At 52.8% G+C, this 18044-nt stretch overlaps 5 protein-coding genes across 5 annotated transcripts; 2 read left to right on the top strand and 3 right to left on the bottom strand.

The window, feature by feature from the left end:
- Positions 1 to 446: 446 nt before the first annotated feature.
- On the bottom strand, positions 447 to 7302 carry BO70DRAFT_417213 (putative SNF2 family helicase; the record flags this gene model as incomplete). The annotated part of the gene is made up of 6 exons (XM_025547409.1): positions 6823 to 7302; positions 6591 to 6735; positions 5927 to 6516; positions 5782 to 5833; positions 806 to 5728; positions 447 to 750 (listed from the first exon to the last, which is right to left on the bottom strand). Exons 1-6 carry the CDS (start codon positions 7220 to 7222, stop codon positions 447 to 449), a joined length of 6414 nt encoding a protein of 2137 aa, XP_025395346.1. The 5' UTR covers positions 7223 to 7302.
- A 1122-nt stretch (positions 7303 to 8424) lies between these two features.
- Positions 8425 to 10123, bottom strand: BO70DRAFT_366007 (putative polyadenylation factor subunit CstF64). Its single transcript, XM_025544215.1, has 3 exons — positions 9857 to 10123; positions 9601 to 9788; positions 8425 to 9421 (listed from the first exon to the last, which is right to left on the bottom strand). Exons 1-3 carry the CDS (start codon positions 9903 to 9905, stop codon positions 8912 to 8914), a joined length of 747 nt encoding a protein of 248 aa, XP_025395345.1. The 5' UTR covers positions 9906 to 10123; the 3' UTR covers positions 8425 to 8911.
- Positions 10124 to 10285: 162 nt separating this feature from the next.
- On the top strand, positions 10286 to 11604 carry BO70DRAFT_366006 (prohibitin subunit PHB2). Its single transcript, XM_025544214.1, has 4 exons — positions 10286 to 10490; positions 10548 to 10616; positions 10690 to 11045; positions 11107 to 11604. Exons 1-4 carry the CDS (start codon positions 10322 to 10324, stop codon positions 11428 to 11430), a joined length of 918 nt encoding a protein of 305 aa, XP_025395344.1. The 5' UTR covers positions 10286 to 10321; the 3' UTR covers positions 11431 to 11604.
- Positions 11605 to 11872: 268 nt separating this feature from the next.
- On the top strand, positions 11873 to 13503 carry rmt2 (protein-arginine N5-methyltransferase). Its single transcript, XM_025544213.1, has 2 exons — positions 11873 to 11955; positions 12077 to 13503. Exon 2 carries the CDS (start codon positions 12101 to 12103, stop codon positions 13394 to 13396), a length of 1296 nt encoding a protein of 431 aa, XP_025395343.1. The 5' UTR covers positions 11873 to 11955; positions 12077 to 12100; the 3' UTR covers positions 13397 to 13503.
- Positions 13484 to 17774, bottom strand: BO70DRAFT_323072 (putative DUF221 domain protein). The gene is made up of 3 exons (XM_025540573.1): positions 17288 to 17774; positions 14808 to 17227; positions 13484 to 14756 (listed from the first exon to the last, which is right to left on the bottom strand). Exons 1-3 carry the CDS (start codon positions 17452 to 17454, stop codon positions 13741 to 13743), a joined length of 3603 nt encoding a protein of 1200 aa, XP_025395342.1. The 5' UTR covers positions 17455 to 17774; the 3' UTR covers positions 13484 to 13740.
- Positions 17775 to 18044: the final 270 nt, after the last annotated feature.

Genomic DNA, 18044 nt, shown 5'->3' with positions numbered 1-18044 from the left:
GTGTGAGTAATAATAGTGAGTGATTCGCCGCAGATCACGTGCGTTCAGAGCGCGCGCCTGCCTTATTTGTGTTGTGAGAATCTCGCGCTGTAAATATCTGGCTTCTTGCTGTGGACGCGTCGGGAAGGTACAAGTGGGTGGGAAGGAGGGAAGGAAGGAAGGAAGGAAGGAAGGTGAGGCAGGGTCGGGCTTTGCCCAGTACCTACTACTTACTACTCAACTAGTACATAGATAGGTTGTTGCATTGCATCTCTCTTGCATATGATGAATTGTTTCTTGAAGCTGACTACTATGAACTAGGTACTCTGTACAGCACATTGAGACAAAAAAAAAACAAAGCAGATCCTATCAGATCCATATATCACAATACAGCACAACAGAAAAGCATCTGCAGATCTCCAAGAAAGGACGGATCAATATCACCCACATCAGACCAGATAAAAATCTCAGAAAGCGTTGTCTACGACCAATGACGGCCCCTCACAGCTGATGGAATCGGTCTCAACGGCTTCATCTCGGGACACCAGCACGGGCAGTCCGTCTCTCTCGACCAGAACCTGCTCGCGACGGTCCTGGAAGATGTTCACGTCAACGGTCCATTTGGTCAGGAGGTGGTAGATGTGGACGTGTCGGGTCTGTCCGTATCGTCGACACCGGCCCATGGCTTGGGTCATCAGGGAGTCATAGTCGTACTGGGTCTGCGAGAGCAAAGGCGAGAGGAAGATAACGTGGTTGGCGCTCTGCAGGTTCCTGGAAAGGGGATTAGATCTCCGCTGCACGAAGTGTGGACGGGTGAGTGACTTACAATCCAGCTGCTGTCTCGCCTCCCAGGTTCAAGATCAACACTTTATCTTCCCCGAATCGGGTCTTCTGAATCCGCTCGATCTCCTGCGCTGACCTGCGGTCCGTGGCCGAGATGGCAGTGTGCTTGATCTTGGCGAGACTCAGTGCTTTGGAAGCGACTTCCATTAGCTCAGGGAACTGGATGAAGAGCAGTGCTCGCTCGCCGCTGGGCATGTTGCGGATGACTTCGACCAGTTTGTCCATCTTGCTGCCGCCGTATTCTGTGCTTCTGTCCTCTTCGTCTCGTCCGAGAGTCGTTGCCTTGATGATATTGAATCGCTTGCCGGAGCCACGGCATCCGTCGACACAGCATTCTTCTGTCTGCGTTGTTTGTGAGATGCATGTTGAGCAGAGTGCGTGGCCACATGAACCCAGAATGCTCATATTCTCGAGTTTCTCCACCTGGCTCAAGCAGCTATGGCATTGGATGATTCCGCTGCCAGTTTGCACAAGATGGATGGTTCTCAGGAACCGCAGCGCCCTTTCGCGCAGGACCCATTCCACGACGAGATTGCGGACTGTCGTGGTGACCTCCCGCAGCACTGGCTCGAACTCTCGCACATGAGCGGGCCTTTTGGGAAGCACTGCATCGTCATCCTTGCCGCTGCTTTTGCCGGTAGATTTACTCCTCTTGGCTTTGAACTGGGAAGCTTTATCGACTGATAACTTTGCCATCTTCGCGGAGGAAGGTGTCGAGTCTTCGTCCTCTGAGGATTCAGGAGCGCCAATATCCTCGTTTTCTTTTTCAGAATCTGCATCCGGCACTCTTCCTTCGAGATCTGACGATACAATTTCGGTGGCGGCAAAGAAATACTTCCAGTCATCGCTCTTGGAGCGCAGGATGGCCGTTTTAAGAAGAGGGTAGACTTCTTGAGTAACGGTCATGTCTCCAAAGTCGTCTCGGATTACGCTCTCAATGAACTTGTGGAAACTTTCATATTTGAGATCGCGGCCGCAGTAGATCCATGCTGCTAGCTTCAGCTTCATCACCATGTCATCCTTGAGATCGGCAAGCTGTTTCTCCCGGATCGCGATGAGCGATGTGCAGGTTGTTATTTCTGGTTTACCATCCTTGTCCCAACGTCCCTGGAGGGCAAGGGACGAGCAGCGCTTGAGCAGCGCCTCTTCGGCTGTCGTACTGCTGCCAATGATCTTGTCTACTCGCTCCACTTGATCACTGCTGAATCGTCCCTTGCCGCTACGACGAAGCTTACGGTTGTACGTCATCAGTTGCTTGTACAGCTCAAGGTAGATTGCCCGCTCGGCTGGCGAAGGGCGGATCAGAATGATGTGCTCAGAAAATGGGATTTCATCAATCTCAGCGACATTCTTGCGAGCAAAGCGGTCCAAAAACCTTTGGGCGATCTCGTGTCGATGCTGGTGCCACGCCTCACTACGAGGAGGCCGGAATGACTGGAACTTCTCCGCGGCAGATCGCTGTATGCAGAGAAATTTAAGACGTTTGTTTTGAGACTGGATATCGTCATCGTCGACTCCCAGATGAACCCCGAGAAATGGTGCAATAGTCTTGACATCAGCGAAATCGTTCAATGGCGGAGTCCCAGAAAGAACCCATTTCGACCGAGCTTTGAGGGCAACGAGGGGGGCGAGTCTCTCGGGATTTGCATACGTGAACTCGTCGATGACGAGACGATTGAATGAGAAAGCATGCAATAAAGGGGTTTTGACTCTTCTCCAATCCTGACCCTCGCGTTCGTCGATATTGAACTCTTTCCGATCGTCCCAGCGCTTTTCATACTTCTTACAGGCCGCCGAATTGTTCTGTCTATTTCTTTTTTGACCGCTGTATGGGCCTTGCTGGCCTGGTTTTATTTCAGTCGACGAGTTCTCAGGCTGAGAGTCAATGTCTGATTCTGTCCCAGCACCCGGACTCGGCCCCTTTTCCTCGGCAACAGGTCTTTCTGGTCGAAGTCTGAGGCATTGATCCGTCTTGGCCCTTAAGGCGTCGGTATCTTGATCATAGTCTGGCTCAGGCCCTTCGTCCGCGCTGGATATCTCGGCATATTGTACCTCACCCACTACAGATTGCCAAGTGTTGTTACCATTAGCGTACTGCTTACCTCTCAGGCGCTTGGATGGGACATATGTGAAGTTAGCCTGCGAATCTTTGATCGTCTGTCGCTTGGCGCATATTGAACTGAGCAAAGCATTCGGACCCTGGCTCATCAAAATTTGAACCTGCTCTTTGAGTGAGGCTTGTGCCTCACTGAACCAAGCGTCAAAATTGCGTCCCGCCGTTTTTGGAGCCCGGGGAGTGCCGGTGAGCTTCTGCAGTTTTTCATAATATCCTGGATTATTGAAAACCGACCAAGAGACCAGTACAATATTGCTATTCAGAACGTCACCAATCGAAACCTTCCTGAACGATAATGCGGATGAAAACACCAAAACAGAGTATTTGGCTCCCAGGAATTTGTTAATCTCCGCCTGCCATTGCTGTAGCATGATGTGGGGCACCACAATGAGAGTGGCCTTTGCGGGTATAAAGCCTCCAATAGCCTCTGGCACTGACAGTTGATTGTGTTCGTGCAGCATGTCCATCAAACCCAACATGATGGCGGTTTTTCCATATCCAACATCGTCTGCTAAAATACCTCCATGGACTGTCTTTGGAAGGGCGACTCGTCCTTCTGCACGCCACATCAATGACGGAAGGAGGGCCTCCTCTATTTCCTCTTCCAAAAAAGGCAGGGTGTCGGGTCGCTCTTGCTCGATCATCCACGATAAGGATCGCAGCTGCTCTGGCCGTAACTTTTGGACGAATCCTGGTGGCTGACAGGACTGAGGGTCGTTTCTGTTGCTCAGAAGATTAAACTTGGGGAATAGGATATTTCTTGTGTCATATGAGTTGGACACCAGGCGCCACTGGAAAGAGGCCCCCCCAGTCGCACTGGATCCGGCCAACTTGTCATATGCCCGATGAAAGAGAGTTTGAATGTTGAGTGTGACGCGCAAATCAGCAAAGCCTTGCTCATTCATCCGTCGAAATATCAAGAAAGGAGGCGGCTTGGCCTTCACCTGACGTTCATAGCGAGCAGCGTCATGTGTGTCCTCATACGCATTAATCCACCCCCTTCGGTTACGGCCCCATAATAGTCGTGGCTTCGGCGGTACACAGACAGTGCACGCAGTACCGTCGTGCTCACCTGAGATCTGGTAGTCGACGACTTCATTCCAGTCCTGAAACTCCGAAATGCCTGCTACCTTTTGCAATAACCAACAAAGGTCTTTGAGCGAGGATGGTGAGTCTACTGGGTCTATGATCTCCCACAGGTCTTTCTCCCAGGCGGCTTCAATGATCGTTCCTGGGACCCTGAGTGAGAGCAAGGTCACATTAGCGCTTTGGCACCCTGAGCGGCGAACTGCGATGCTGTTATCTGCAGCCAAATTACGACACGTGATGAGAGCATCCGTGGCATGAAGGCCCAAAGTGACAGCTGGAGCCTTGGCCCATTGGCGGAAATAGATATCAACAGGCTTCGGGTGCTCAGTCACTGATGAAGAACGCCAGGCGTGTGATACTTCGGCAATGGTCGTTCTTCTCGTGTACCCAGGGATACGTTGATGCCCCACAGCAAAAACAAAAGAGTCGTTCTGCGGTTTCCCGAGCTTGGTCGGGTCAAGAAACAGATACACTGGAGGCTCGTCTTCTCGGGCTAGCTTCTTATGCAAACAAGCACTCGCCGTTCCACATTCTGGCAGGAGATCATAGGTACCACAGATATCTACTTCCAAACCCGTCAATTGGTCGTCAGAGCCCTGAACCTGGATTTGCGTCCAAACTTTGGAGTCCAGAAATTCCTCCGTTTGAAGACCACATCTCGCTTCATAAGATTCGGTTTGACGCCCGGTACCTGCAAAGGTCAATGTGCACTTGGAGCTCAGAGGAGAGCAGATCTCCCATTCACCGTTCAAAAGAGATCCAGACTTGGGGGTCATACGCGCAATTGGCCTCGAGAGAATTTCCCGGACGAGACATAGCACTGGTGCGGAGCTGGGCGCTTTTGCGAATAAAAGCCACTCGATCTTGGAATCGCCGATCACCAACTGCAAAAAGGAGGATTTGCCTTCATACAAAATGGTCCAAAGTTCACTCCGTTTGATGTCCAAGAGGCGGAGCTCGTCAACAATGGCTGGGGAGATAGCATCCAAAAAGTCTTCCCACATGTGTGGAGAACATTTTACTGATACGTCGCTCTTCAAAATTGTATAGCTCTCGCGTGAAAGACCGGTGAGCGCTAATCTGGCTGGCAAGATGTGCCTAAGCTTGCTCACGAAATCCAATGGTCTGGTACGAATTAGGTCGTTCCAACGTTCGTAGGAATGCGCTGGATTGCCACTGCACTCCGAACAAGCCGTGTGATGACACAGGGTGCATTTTGAGATATTGGTTTGAACCCCAGTCTGCCGTTCACACTCACAATACCTTGCGCTGCTTGCAGCTTCTTTTTTGAGATCAGAGACATCGATTTCGCCGAGTTGGTTGAGTTGGATTGAGCTAGGGACCATTGCGTATTCGCTCTGAGGAAGAACATCCCTGTGCTTAGGTATACTTTCCTCAGGTGGCAATTGATCCCCTTTCTCGAGGACTTTGTGTCCGACAATCAAGGCAGAAAGAACTGCGACACCGACTACAGTTGAGCTCATTGCATTTCCCGCGAGGTCTTGCAGCTCACGCTGTGTCTCTCGAGTCAGCAGAAGTCTGTCCGGCGGCAAGCCTTGTAGAATGAGTGACTCGAGGCCGCAGAGCGGTCCTCCTCTTGTTGTCATGTACGGCATTCCACAAGGAGTGATGCAGCCCACGATTCCATATGCACGCGAATCGATTTCACGGTCAATGCCCTGAGAAAGCTCGATACATCTCCTGAGAGATTTTCAGCCAAGTGCTGCGACTTTTAGTCTATGGTTTGGACTTACTCTTTGAAGTTCATATCATAGCCCTCCACCAGCTTGCGCAAGAAATTCATATCTATGGTGTCCCAGACTCGTTCAGGCAAGGACTTGACCCAAGTTTGCCAGGTGAAATCAGGCATTTGGCACGTTCCGTCATCTTGGGACTTACTCATTGGACGTTTGTATCCAAGAGCGTTATTGAGACGGTAGGTCTGATGACGGACCTGGTACTTTGCCCAGTTAACTGTCTTGCGAGTGGAGTACGAACGCATTGCCATGTCCTTCTCGATATGCTCCAGCCTTCTATCGTCGGCATCTATCAAGAACATCCCAGCCGGCGAGCTTGCAGGGCGCTTAAACTTGGTGACAGTTTGTGTCCATCCCGCCACATCGCTATCATGGAGGTTGTGTTTCTTCATCGCTTCCCTGTCTATGCAGAACATGTACCCCCGCTCCCGCGTCTGCGGTAAGTAGTATGCCTTTGTGTCCACATCCTGGAAGACAGCGGAGTAATCGATTTCCTTCCAGTGCTGCTTGATCTTATCCCACGGGGCATTTTTCACGTTCTCCAGAACAACCAAGCGGGGCCTGTAGGTTGCTGCATATCGAATGATTCCCCAGAACGTCCCCCCTGATTCACCCTTTTGGTCCAGTGTCTTCCGCTGGTTGTTTAGGTTCGAGAAGTCTACGCACGAGAACCCGGCGATTAGGATGTCGGGTTTCTTGGGGATCTTCTCCAGAGAGCCGTATGCGGTTTGACTGGTTGTTTCATGCCATGTCAGGTCAAATCAGAGACAGATGCAATATTTGGGGAAGGATGGGGGGATACTTACGCCACGCGATCCTTCAGCTCCGCCACATCACGGAAAATGAACGGTGGATGAAAGTTCCGCTCGATATACGCCTGCTTGAAAGGGACTATCTCCGCGCTGAAGAGATGTCGGAACTCGAACTGCCGATTGAAATGCTCGCGCAGATCTAGACGCGCAATCAGTCAGTATCAGCCCATGCCATGGTTCTCAGAACCGGAGGCATATGGTATATGGTATATGGTCTATCGCATACTCGTCTGCACCATCTCCAACGCCAACAACGGACTTTCCGTCCCGGAACAGACCGTTACCACGCGAAGAGGCCTCGATCCTAAGTGATCTATGACCTTGTCAAAGTCGAGTTCCAATGCCGCGGTCGTGATCGACTTGTATATGTCTTGAAGGTTGGACAATGGCGGGAGATGCAGCGCGAGTTGTGCGCGAGACCCTCTGGTGCCGGTGGGCTGTTGCGATTTGACCATTTCGGGGAGATTGGGGTCGATTGCTTCTGTATCTGGGGATCTTTCTGCATTGGTGTCTGGGGTGGTGGGGGTGGTGGGGGAGGGTTGGCTGGGTTGTTGTTGTCCTCGTGGCCTCTGCTTCGATGGACGCGTCGAGGTGTCCGTGGACGGCCTCTTCTTTCCTCGAGGCATGGTGGGAGCTCTATCCAGGCTTACTATTGTGAATATGAGAAAGGGAATTTGAATTGAGAGATGGTATGTTCATCAATGGACGTGAATTGAAATGGGAGGGTGGTGGGTGAGAACTTGGTGAGGGAGAAAATGAGGTAGATAGAGATAGAGGGAGAAGGAGAGGTAGGAAGAACGTGGGATGAGCAAGGGAAGGTAAACAAAGATTCTGGGAATGAGTCAACCGCATGGGGTGAAGAGGCGATAGTGAATGGAATCAAATTCTTGTGGAGTGTGGAGCTTTGCATTCTAGGTATCTATCTAGCTGCTGTGCTGCGGTGCGTGTGTTTGTATCTATGTATGAATGGGTCTATGTGTTGTTTGCTTGGGTTGTTTCTTTGCTGGGATTGGATTGGACTGAGTAATTGAGACTCTAGTTTCTAGGAAGGATTTGCTGTGATCACCGTTTACTATTTCCATTGATGGATTGCCCGAATCAGCCGGGTTGGTTGGGTTGGGCTGCTTAATACGGAGTACTATAGGCTAAGGTGTTTATTTCTGGGGAGATGGTGTGGGTAATGTAGTATGTCTGTATGTATGTATGTAGGAAGTGAATGGAATAGGTCAGGGTGTTTGGCTATTTGTCTGTCTGTCTGTCTTTCTGTCTGTCTGTCTGTCTGCCTGTCTCTCTGTATTTGAACTGAATTGCTCAGAGAAGCAGGTTTGGGAGAGAGTTCGTACGCGGTCAGTTAGTTACTATATATAGTTAATTAGCTAGTCAGTCAGTCAGTCAGTCAACTTTCCTGTCTACCTTGTTCATTCATGTATCTAGGGCTGAATGGTGAATTATCTACTTGTTTACTTATCTACCTGCTTGCTGGCTTGCTTGCTTGTCTATTTCCTATCTAGATGTAAACTAAGCTAATAGCATAGCTACACTCTATATTCGGAAGGGTTGTGATATGGTATGATATGATATCGTATTGGGATTCATAATCTTCGCTATGAGTACTATTCATCGAGTAAATGTGACTGGCTGTATAGGACTGTGGCTATGAGACTGGATTTTGGGAACTGGAGACTGGGAACTGGAACGCCAATTGGAGAATAGAGACTGGAATAGAGACTGGAAACTAGAAACTGGAAACTAGAGACTGGAGACTGTAGACTGTAGACTGAAAACTGTAGACTGTAGACTGTAGACTGTAGACTGTAGACTGTAGACTGTAGACTGTAGACTGTAGACTGTAGACTGTAAAATAGAGACTAGACTAGACTAAAGAATAGACTACCCAAGTCCAATCAATCCCAACCAACAACAACACGCAGCCGAAAGAAGACCATTTGCTGGGAATATCCGCTACTGCTATCATCCGTGTGCTAACTATACATACATACATACCGACCGTGCCGTACATGGAAAGAAAAGACGAGGCAAAGGATAAGATAGAGATAGAAATAGAGAGAAAGGAAAGAAGTTGAAACCCTGTTCCCAACCGTTGCGCCGACCCGTGTGGTTTGATTGATTTGATTTGATCAATGACGAAATTGGAAAAATGCGCTGCGATGATGATATCTTGGACTTGGTGGATGGGTGGATAGATAGATAGATAGATAGATAGATAGATACCCACTACCCATATCTCGCGTGATGATAAGGAGGTTACAGTTATGGCATGGTTATAGTTGTGATTATGTTTGGTGTACTGGTGATCACCGCATGCCACTCTGCATCAACTGCTGCCGGAGAAGCATGAGCTGATTCCGCTCTGCGGGAGGGAAGCTGTCGATGGTGGATTGTGGCATGGTGAGGACCTGTTGGAGGAGCTCTTCCTGTCCTTGCATGGACGGCGGCGGCGGCGGCTGCTGCTGCGCAGCGAAAGGAGTATTCACCATAGGCGGCGTGGAGACCTGACCGGGGAAAGACTGGAAGGCCTGTGCGGCGGCCGGAGGGACAGCAGAAGGAGCTGCTGCTGCCGCAGCCGGTTGGGCGGCCTGCTCGACGACTGAGCCGAGGGTGCCGTAGTCGACGAGGTTCATGAGAAGCAGAGCCTGAAAGATGGCGTAGGCGAGCTGCGGGGCTTGGCGGAGGAGTTCGGTGGCGCGGGCCGGGTCGGCCATGACGAGGGATTTCATTTGTGCCAGGACCTCGAGGAGCTGGTTCGGGGGCAGAGATGAGAGTGTCTGCGAGATGGCGTTGGGGCAGTCCAGGTGGGGAGGGAGCTCGACGCCCGGGGGAGCGGGGGGAGGGGCGCAGACGACGGTTGCGGGTTGAGGCCGTCTTGCTGTTGCTGTTGCTGCTGCTGCTGCTGTTGCTGTTGTTGCTGCTGCTGAGCGGGGTTCGCCATCTGCGAGTAATCCGGGGGTATGGAGTCCTTCTCGTTGTTGTGCGGCCAGTCCACCCGGATTTTGCGGCCCATGATCTCGTAGTCGTTTAGATTGCGCACGGCGGAGGCGGCGGCGTCGGCGTCGGCGAAGTCGGCGAATCCGTATCCTTTGGGTTTGCCGGTCTCTGGGTTCATCATCAGGCGGAACTTGGTTACTGTGCCGGCCGAGCTGAGGATGTCTTTCACTTGTTCTTCCGTGAGGTCTATGGGTGTGGTTAGTGGGTGGGTGGGTGGACGGTTTGGGAGGGTGATGACGGCTGAAGGGACGTACTGTAGGGGATGTTTCCCAGGAAGACACTCTTTCCGGCTCCAGGGGCCATGGTTGCGGTGGTGAGGTTGGTGGAGGGGATGTAGAGCTGGAGGTGAGCTATTGCTGGTGGTGGTGGTGGAGAGGAGAAAGAGATGAGGGTTGTCGGGGAGGTCAGGAAAGGCGAGGAGAGGATTGGAGACAGGGAAGCAAGTCAAGGCAGGCAGGCAGACAGGCAGGCCAAGCAAAGCATCAAGAGTTTGTTCTAGCCCCGAATGAACAAAAGGAAGGAAGAAGCAAGACGAGGGAATTCCATGAATGATGAATGCCGCCAAAGCGCAAAGCCGCAAAGCAAGCGGATCTGCCAAGGCGGTGTCGAAACTGGCGATTTGCCGCGACTTCAGTTGGTTCGAAGTGACGCTCGCCCGCTGCTCTTCGTCCTGCATTCCTCCCCTCCCCCCAAACACTCCCCCCCATTATCCACACATCATGTCCGACCCTCGGGAACAGTGGCAGAAGATCCAGCTCGCCCTGCAGAAGCGCGGCAGGGGCTTTGGCGGTGGCTTCCCTGGAGGCGCTCGCGGAGGGCTCGGTGGCCTTGGAGCTCTGATCATCTTCGGCCTGGGAGGAGTAGTCATCTCCAACTCCCTCTTCAACGGTGAGCTCGATCATGGCGAGACGAGACCTGTCGGGGCCTAGCTGACTGGAGCTATAGTGGACGGAGGTCATCGCGCGATCAAGTACTCGCGAGTAGGTGGCGTGAAGAAGGAAATCTACAGTGAAGGTAAGCAGCATCATGGCCATGGCCTGCTTTCAGTCTGTCACCGCCATCTAACCATCCTCTCTTTTCCTCTCAGGAACCCACCTTCGCATTCCCTGGCTCGAAACCCCCATTATTTACGACGTCCGCGCCAAGCCGCGAAACATTGCCTCCCTCACCGGCACCAAGGACTTGCAGATGGTGAACATCACCTGTCGTGTGCTGTCCAGACCTCGCGTTGATGCTCTCCCCCAAATATACCGTACCCTCGGAAAAGATTTCGACGAGCGAGTGCTTCCGTCGATTGTGAACGAGGTCCTGAAGAGCGTGGTGGCACAGTTTAACGCCAGCCAGCTGATCACCCAGCGTGAGAACGTTGCTCGACTGGTCCGGGACAACCTCGCTCGTCGCGCTGCTCGCTTCAACATCGCCCTGGATGATGTGTCGCTGACTGTACGTTGAATCCTACAATTCCGAAGTCTAGGAGCTCCCGCTAATTTCTGTTCCGACATAGCACTTAACCTTCTCCCCCGAGTTCACGGCCGCCGTCGAAGCCAAGCAGGTCGCTCAGCAGGAGGCCCAGCAGGCCGCGTTCCTGGTCGACAAGGCTCGCCAGGAGAAGCAGGCGTTCATTGTCCGCGCCCAGGGTGAGGCTCGCTCCGCTGAGCTGATTGGTGACGCCATCAAGAAGAGCAAGAGTTACATCGAGCTCCGGAAGATCGAGAACGCTCGTCAAATCGCCCAGATCCTCCAGGAGAACGGCGGCAGGAACAAGCTGTACCTGGACACCCAGGGTCTGGGCTTGAACGTCAACGCGGGCGCGGAAGATACGAAATAAGCGTTGTAGCGGGAACGGTGATACGCAAGGGCCTGCCACAAGGCCCGGTGGCAGGCCCGGTCTGCTTTAATTGATGTAACGGTCCTTGGCGCATGAATCGCTGGCAGGGCGACGGGTGTGGAATAAGATGTTTGTACAAATAGTGATTCTTAGGATTCTCCAAGCAACAGGCGAACAGTTTCTCTTCTCTTATGACCATGGTCCCTTGACGATCAAGATGGATTTACGCCCTATTAAAGGGACTGGCTAAATGTCTAACACGCCAGGGTCCATAGTGGTAACTACAGTCTACACTGACCTAGATAAACAGTGTAGACTGCGGGCGTTGTTTCTCTGCCCGAGACGCCATCCATCGGCGGCGGCGGGGACGAATGCGGCGGGCGGAAATTTTATATCGGCGGAGGTCCTCGTCCATCTCCATCTCTTCTCCAAACCACCCGTGGTGACATCCCAACCACTGGACACACAACTCCGTCGCTCTATCTAGAGCACGCAATTCTCACAAATATTTCCAATTCCAGTCAGGCAAGCACCACCCCCTCCTCCTTCTCCCCCAACACTCCCCATCCCACCCACCTGCATCCCTCCAAAATCTTCCCCTCCCCCACCATCACCACCCAAACCACTCTAACACCCACCCAAACAGCACCCCCTCCCCCCCAAAACCAAAATGACCACCACTCACGACCCCCTCGACATCTCCGTCGACATCTCCACCCAAGAGATCATCCTCGCCGCCTCCAACCACAACATCCCGCTCCTCCGCCGCCTCTTCCGCGACAACCAAACCCCCATCGCCAACCCCGCCAACGTCAAAGACACCGACACCGGGTTCACGCCGCTGCACGCCGCCATCGCCGCCTGCGAGGTCGACAAAGACACCGACGCTGCTGCCAACGGGGTGCAGGTTAACGGAACGGAGCACGCAGCCGCAGAAGAGAAGGCCCAGGATGAAGGCGTCGAAACAGTCAAGTTCCTCCTCCATGAGGGCGCCATCTGGAATGATTTGGATCTTGCGGGTGAGACGCCAGGGTGTTTGGCTAGACGGCTGGGGTTGATGGAGTTGTATGATCTTATGGTTGATGCGGGGGTTAGGGCTGAGTTGTTGTTGGGACGGTTGGATGGGTATGAGGCCTTGGAGGATGAGGAGGATGAGGATGAGGAAGAGGAGGGTGAGAAGGAGGGTGAGGTCGAGAGTGAGGAGACAGCAGACGTCGATGCTGAGATCGTCGATGCCCCCGAACTCGTCACCACCACCACCACCACCATCAGCACAGACGCACCCACCACCACAACGTCAAACACAGACGTAACCAACCCGCGCTACCTCGACTCAACACTAACCTTCCAACACGACCGACTCCTCGACGCGGACCAAAACGGAGTAATGATGGCCTGGGAAAGCACCATCATGAAAAAGTCCGCGCAGAAGCTCCTCCCGACCCCCGGGCTCCGCGTCCTCAACATCGGCCACGGAATGGGCATCGTGGACACCTTCCTGCAAGAGCTCTCGCCATCGGAGCATCACATCGTCGAAGCGCACGCGGAGGTCGTCGCGGAGATGAAGCGCAAGGGGTGGGCCGACAAGCCCGGCGTGGTGATCCACGAGGGCCGCTGGCAGGATATTCTGCCGGGGCTGGTGGGCGAGGGTGTCATGCTGGATGCGATCTACTACGATACGTTTGCGGAGTCGTATGCGGATTTCCGCGATTTCTTCAGTGAGCATGTGATTGGGTTGTTGGAGCAGGAGGGACGGTGGAGTTTCTTTAATGGGATGGGCGCGGACAGGCAGATCAGTTATGATGTTTATCAGAAGGTCGTGGAGATGGATCTGTTTGAGGCGGGCTTCGAGGTCGAGTGGGAGGAGTTTGAGGTGCCCAAGTTGGATGGCGAGTGGGATGGTGTTAGGAGGCCGTATTGGTCTATTGAGAAGTACAGGTTGCCGGTTTGTAAGTATATGGATTAGATTAGATCATGATGATGACGATGACGATGATGAGGTTTATGGGTGGGGGAAGATTGGATAGCAATTGTCATGAATAGAAAGCAAGCAGCTGTATGAAATGCACCCGTGCAATCGCCTATCTATCTATGCAAGTAACTAGCTATGTATGTACACAAGACATGGGATGGGATGTTTGTCGATAACAACATGCCGCTCCGCTCCCCGGTAAGTAATGACTCCCTGCGCCGTAAATGCAGATACAGACAGGCTCGTAAGCCCTTTGGCAAAAACATAGAAAAAGCCCAACATAGCAAATCAAGGTTTTCATCAGTCGTAACACTGCCCGCTTATACATGTATACTCGCCTATAATTGAATGAGGTCCACTTCAGAGAAGTCCGGCGGACTGCGGCTGAAGATGGTGTGGCATTTGCCGTCCAGCGCCTGGTACTCGTTGCTGACCCAAATATGCTTGCTGAATCGCTGCGTCCGGTACACCTCGTCGTCACTGACGCCAAGGTCGTCCCGCGGGATCCAGACCACCGGGCGCTTCGCACGCAAGGCGTCGTGTTGGAACGCCCGTTGAGTGAGTTGGTCGCGCTCCTCGGGAGTGAGGTCCTCCAACTCGTCGTGGATGCCCGCAAACAGGGCCGGGCCCATTTTACCCGGCGAGGGTCCTTGGGCTTCAGCGTCTTCTGCGATCTTGTCTCGCAGACGTTGGATGCTGGGTACCTGAGTATCCGAATGGGTCTTGTAGTACGGAGACCGCCGGTTTGGAGACCGATCGGCCCATGATGTGCGATGGGGCCCGAGATGCGGCCTGTGTACGTGATGGGGGGATTCGTGTCGCTCTGAAGAAGACTCGAGATTCTTCATCTCGATATCACGTGACATTCTGTCGGCTTGGGTCTGCATGTGCTCACGTTCAGCTAGCTGGTGCTCGATGGTGTCTGTCGGATCCACTTCCTCCTCAGGAAGTCCGAGGCGCGTCCTCTGGGCCCGCGCGAACTCCTCATCCCGACGCACTGCATCATCCTCCAGGGTGATCGGCAGATAGCGGAACAAGGGTCCAAAGGCGTCGTTCAGAAGGATTTGGTAACCGGCAGTGAGGATGAGGACGACGATCATGATAATTGCCTGGCCCTCGCATGCAACATCACCCTGCTCATCGCGAACCAAGAAAAACAGCCCGATCAGACTGATCTCCATAACGTAAAGTCCTGTGAACAGCTGGTTGATGGCTCGAGGGAAAAGCAGCCCACCCGTATCGAAGCGGAACTTGGTCACGTACAGTGTATTGTACCGGTAAACGAACCAGAAGAGTCCGAAAGTAATCATGTTGAATATCAGAATGAGAGGTGCAATGACACAGTAGATTAATCCTACACTCGCTGTCAGTTATAAACTTTTGTATCAGGAAGGGCTGGACATACCGATTGAGGCAAGGGTAGTATAGACAGGAAAGAAGGTGCCCCATTGCATCTGGTTCAGGTTCGTGGTCCGACCCCATTTCTTCCGTGCCGTCTTGTCCAAGATGGGTGCGAGGATGAACCAGCTTATCAGGTTGACGATTTGTACCAACGCTCCCGCACTCACTGACATCGCTTGAAGAATCATGTACGAGAAGAAGTAATTGCTTGATGACGGGATGTTCTGTGCCAGTAGCTCCGGCCAACTGGTGACGTCGGTGACGCTGCTGATAATAGTGGAGAAACTGGACGAGATGGTGACGACGAGGAATAGCTGAACAAACAAGAAGGCGAAATAGTAGTTCTGGACAGTCAACTCCACAGCCATTCCTGTAGAAAGCCCCTGGGTACGGCTAAGGAAGCGAAGACAAAGGGGCAGGAGAGCCATCAGAATGGCCAGAAAAAGCGCAGGCAAGACACCCTGAATCGCCGAAATGAACCACGAGGGCAGCTTGGACAACCAGTGGAGCCAAGTGAATGCTGCTTCAAGGTATGACAGCTGAGACAGCAAGCCAGTAAATGCCACTGGAAATGCCCAGCCTATCACCATCCCACAGACCACGGCTAAGATGCCAAAAGTACGCAGGTACCGCTCCCACCATTTGATGGACATGTTGTCCCAGATGACGTCGTCCGGTGAGATCTCGACAATGCGAGGTGCCATTTGTTTGGGGACATGATGACTGACTGCCTGACATGCCATATGGGCGGCGACTTGGTGGTTGAATTGGATAAAGGCCGAGTTCATGAGGGGGAACTTTTCCGGGTGTTGCTGATCGATTTCAATCTCAAGATTCAAGCGCGCCAACTCCTTGCGACAGTAGTCGATGGTGTCGACCTTCCTGCCAATGAGCCATATTGACGGCATCCAAGAAAACCCAAAGATTGGCAGTCTCATGGTATCGCGATCCTTTTCCTTGATATACTTCTTCCAAAGCGGGTGGCCGAACTCTTCGTTGTCAAATCCTTCGTTGTAAGCGACCGGGTATTCCTCTCCCTTGGGCTTGTCCCCTTCCTTGAGGTCCTCGCTTCTGCTCACTTCTTTCACAGGGACACTTCCAGAGTCGGAAGTCCCGTCCGGTTCAACAGGCGAGTCCGGGGCCGTCAGCGGGAATTCGTCGGGTTCGCTCGCGTTGCTCCTCTTGCTCCTTTTGGAATCATTGGACAACTGGGACTTCCAAAAGGGCCTCTTTGACTTTGTCGCCGGATTAGGATCCGATGCGCTGGGTGCAGTTACAACTGCTGCGTCATCATACGATTCTTCCGGTTCCCAATCTTCCTCGAGAGTCTCACGCGGAACGTGATCAGCATATAGATTGCCATCATCGGGCACAAATCCTCCTGTTCGGGTCAAGGTGTCGTCAAATCCATGTTCCGCTCTCCGAATGCCTCCCAGCATGGTTTTGCCCAGTTTTTCTACACCGTGGCCGACAACCCCTGCTGCTTCCATGGCAGGATCAAGCGGATTGAGGAGGCGTTTTCTTTGCCTCGGCTCCCTGTGGTCCTCATGATCCTCATGCTTCTTTCTTGATTTGGTACGATGCAAGATCTGATCCAGGGTGCGAGCTTGGTGTGGGTTTCCGGAGCTGACACCGCCATCCATGGCCAGTTCTGCAGCATTTCTATCGGCGGCATTCTTCTCCCGAGTCTCAACTGCATGTGCATTCTTTCCGGCCTTTTTCGCATCGGCTTTAGCCTGTTTCAACTGGGACTTTTTGCACTTGATGATCAACTCCGTCTCCGCAGTCTCCAGTTTAAGGGCCAGTTTATCGCGCTGCTTTACTTTTTCATTGAGATCGTCGAAGTTGCGGTTAATCCAGATGTTTCTGATACCACCCGGGAATACGTCGTATAGTGATTCGAGGGCATCCACGGCGAGCCAGCTTTCTGGGATGGCTGTCACCAAGACCGTCGTCGCAGACGCTCGGAGTCGATGTTGTGGGGAAGTCAAGTAAGCTTGTCGGAGACGGATATAACCTTTGAGTTCGTCGAAGAATACGCCACACACGTAGAACACCGCAATGACGGCCATGACTAAGTGGCCCCAGTAGCGGGAAGTGTTTTCCGGCTTGACATTGCCCCAGGCAAGCTGGTCCAAACCGGTGACGTTCCACTGGCCATCACTTTTGGTACCGTTTTTATAGCTCGTGTCCTTACCGTCCACTTTATTCAAGGGTATAAGGACTGGCAGTATAAGGCATCCTAGAGGCACAAAGATCTTCAGAAGCATTCGTAGGTAGCGCAAGAAGAAGTAGGCATCCAGGCCACACTTCTGTATGAATTCGGAACTGGAGGTACGAAAGACGGGCGCGATCCATCGGAAGAGGCCGGGCGGCGACGGTTTCGTACGTTCTCTATCGGGAACTAGGTAAGTCCTTGGTTGGCTGGAAAGGGGCGAAGGCATCAGTAGTCAATCTACACATCATCGCAGCGTGCATACTTACTATATGCGGGTGAGCTTCCCCTTGAGAAGCAAGAAGCACAAGAATTCGACGGCGAAGACAATAATGGCTGTGGCCAGAGAGGCGACGAAGGTCGCGATGGAGATACCTTCCTTGTTCTTACCAGTACCGCCGGCTTGCTCCAGCGCCGTCCCAATGTCCGTCCCCATGATGGAGGCAACGATGAGTGCTCAGTTGCTGGAGATGCTGGCAGTAGGTGGTGCCCAGTAGGCGAGAGAAGCCACGAGGGGGGAAGGCGAGTCTAATGTAGTATGTCGAGTTCGAGCGCAAAAGTAGGTGAGGAAGAAAGCGCTCCCATCACGAGGACGCAAAGCGGTATAATATAATGGCAGGGAATAAACACAAACGACAACGTCACAATGGGAGGGATTGGAAGCCCATTCCGCGGGTGGCAGCAGGGAACCAATCAACGGACGGTCAGGGGATCGCAAGAAGGTGCAAGGTGGTATTCACGATTCAGGGAGAAGCGCTAAACTAAGGGCGCGCAAAGACCACGGGGGAGGGGGAGGGGAATCTAAATAAAGAGGCAAGATCAGGGATCAATGAACGAAGGGAAAAACGTGTTACAGATAAAGGCATGACAACAGTGGCACCCACTGCAGGAGCATCGGCCAGTCAGCGGGCAGCCTGGGGGGCCAAGCCAGCAGGGCAGAAGCGCCGCCATTAGCGGGCTGGTGGGAATGGCGCTGGGGGTGGGAAAAGTGGGAGGCAGATCGCGCCCGGATGACATCAAGCGTCT

The sequence above is a fragment of the Aspergillus heteromorphus genome, assembly GCF_003184545.1.
Source record: "Aspergillus heteromorphus CBS 117.55 chromosome Unknown BO70scaffold_35, whole genome shotgun sequence".
NCBI lineage: Eukaryota > Fungi > Ascomycota > Eurotiomycetes > Eurotiales > Aspergillaceae > Aspergillus > Aspergillus heteromorphus.
Note: the sequence above shows the minus strand (reverse complement) of the source record. Positions and strands in the feature narration are given on the sequence as shown.

Bases quoted from the DNA above. Each gene is read 5' to 3' on its own strand.
- BO70DRAFT_366007 (XM_025544215.1), bottom strand. From the start codon at position 9,905: ATGGCCCCTGGAGCCGGAAAGAGTGTCTTCCTGGGAAACATCCCCTAC. The intron at 9,789-9,856 runs GTACGTCCCTTC...CCACACCCATAG, and splicing joins CCTGGGAAACATCCCCTACA to ACCTCACGGAAGAACAAGTG. The intron at 9,422-9,600 runs GTGGACTGGCCG...CCGGGCGTCGAG, and splicing joins TCATGGGCCGCAAAATCCGG to CTCCCTCCCCACCTGGACTG.
- BO70DRAFT_366006 (XM_025544214.1), top strand. From the start codon at position 10,322: ATGTCCGACCCTCGGGAACAGTGGCAGAAGATCCAGCTCGCCCTGCAG. The intron at 10,491-10,547 runs GTGAGCTCGATC...CTGGAGCTATAG, and splicing joins CTCCAACTCCCTCTTCAACG to TGGACGGAGGTCATCGCGCG. The intron at 10,617-10,689 runs GTAAGCAGCATC...TTTTCCTCTCAG, and splicing joins GAAGGAAATCTACAGTGAAG to GAACCCACCTTCGCATTCCC.
- rmt2 (XM_025544213.1), top strand. From the start codon at position 12,101: ATGACCACCACTCACGACCCCCTCGACATCTCCGTCGACATCTCCACC.
- BO70DRAFT_323072 (XM_025540573.1), bottom strand. From the start codon at position 17,454: ATGGGGACGGACATTGGGACGGCGCTGGAGCAAGCCGGCGGTACTGGT. The intron at 17,228-17,287 runs GTAAGTATGCAC...GCCCCTTTCCAG, and splicing joins GGGAAGCTCACCCGCATATA to CCAACCAAGGACTTACCTAG. The intron at 14,757-14,807 runs GTATGTCCAGCC...CAGCGAGTGTAG, and splicing joins TACTACCCTTGCCTCAATCG to GATTAATCTACTGTGTCATT.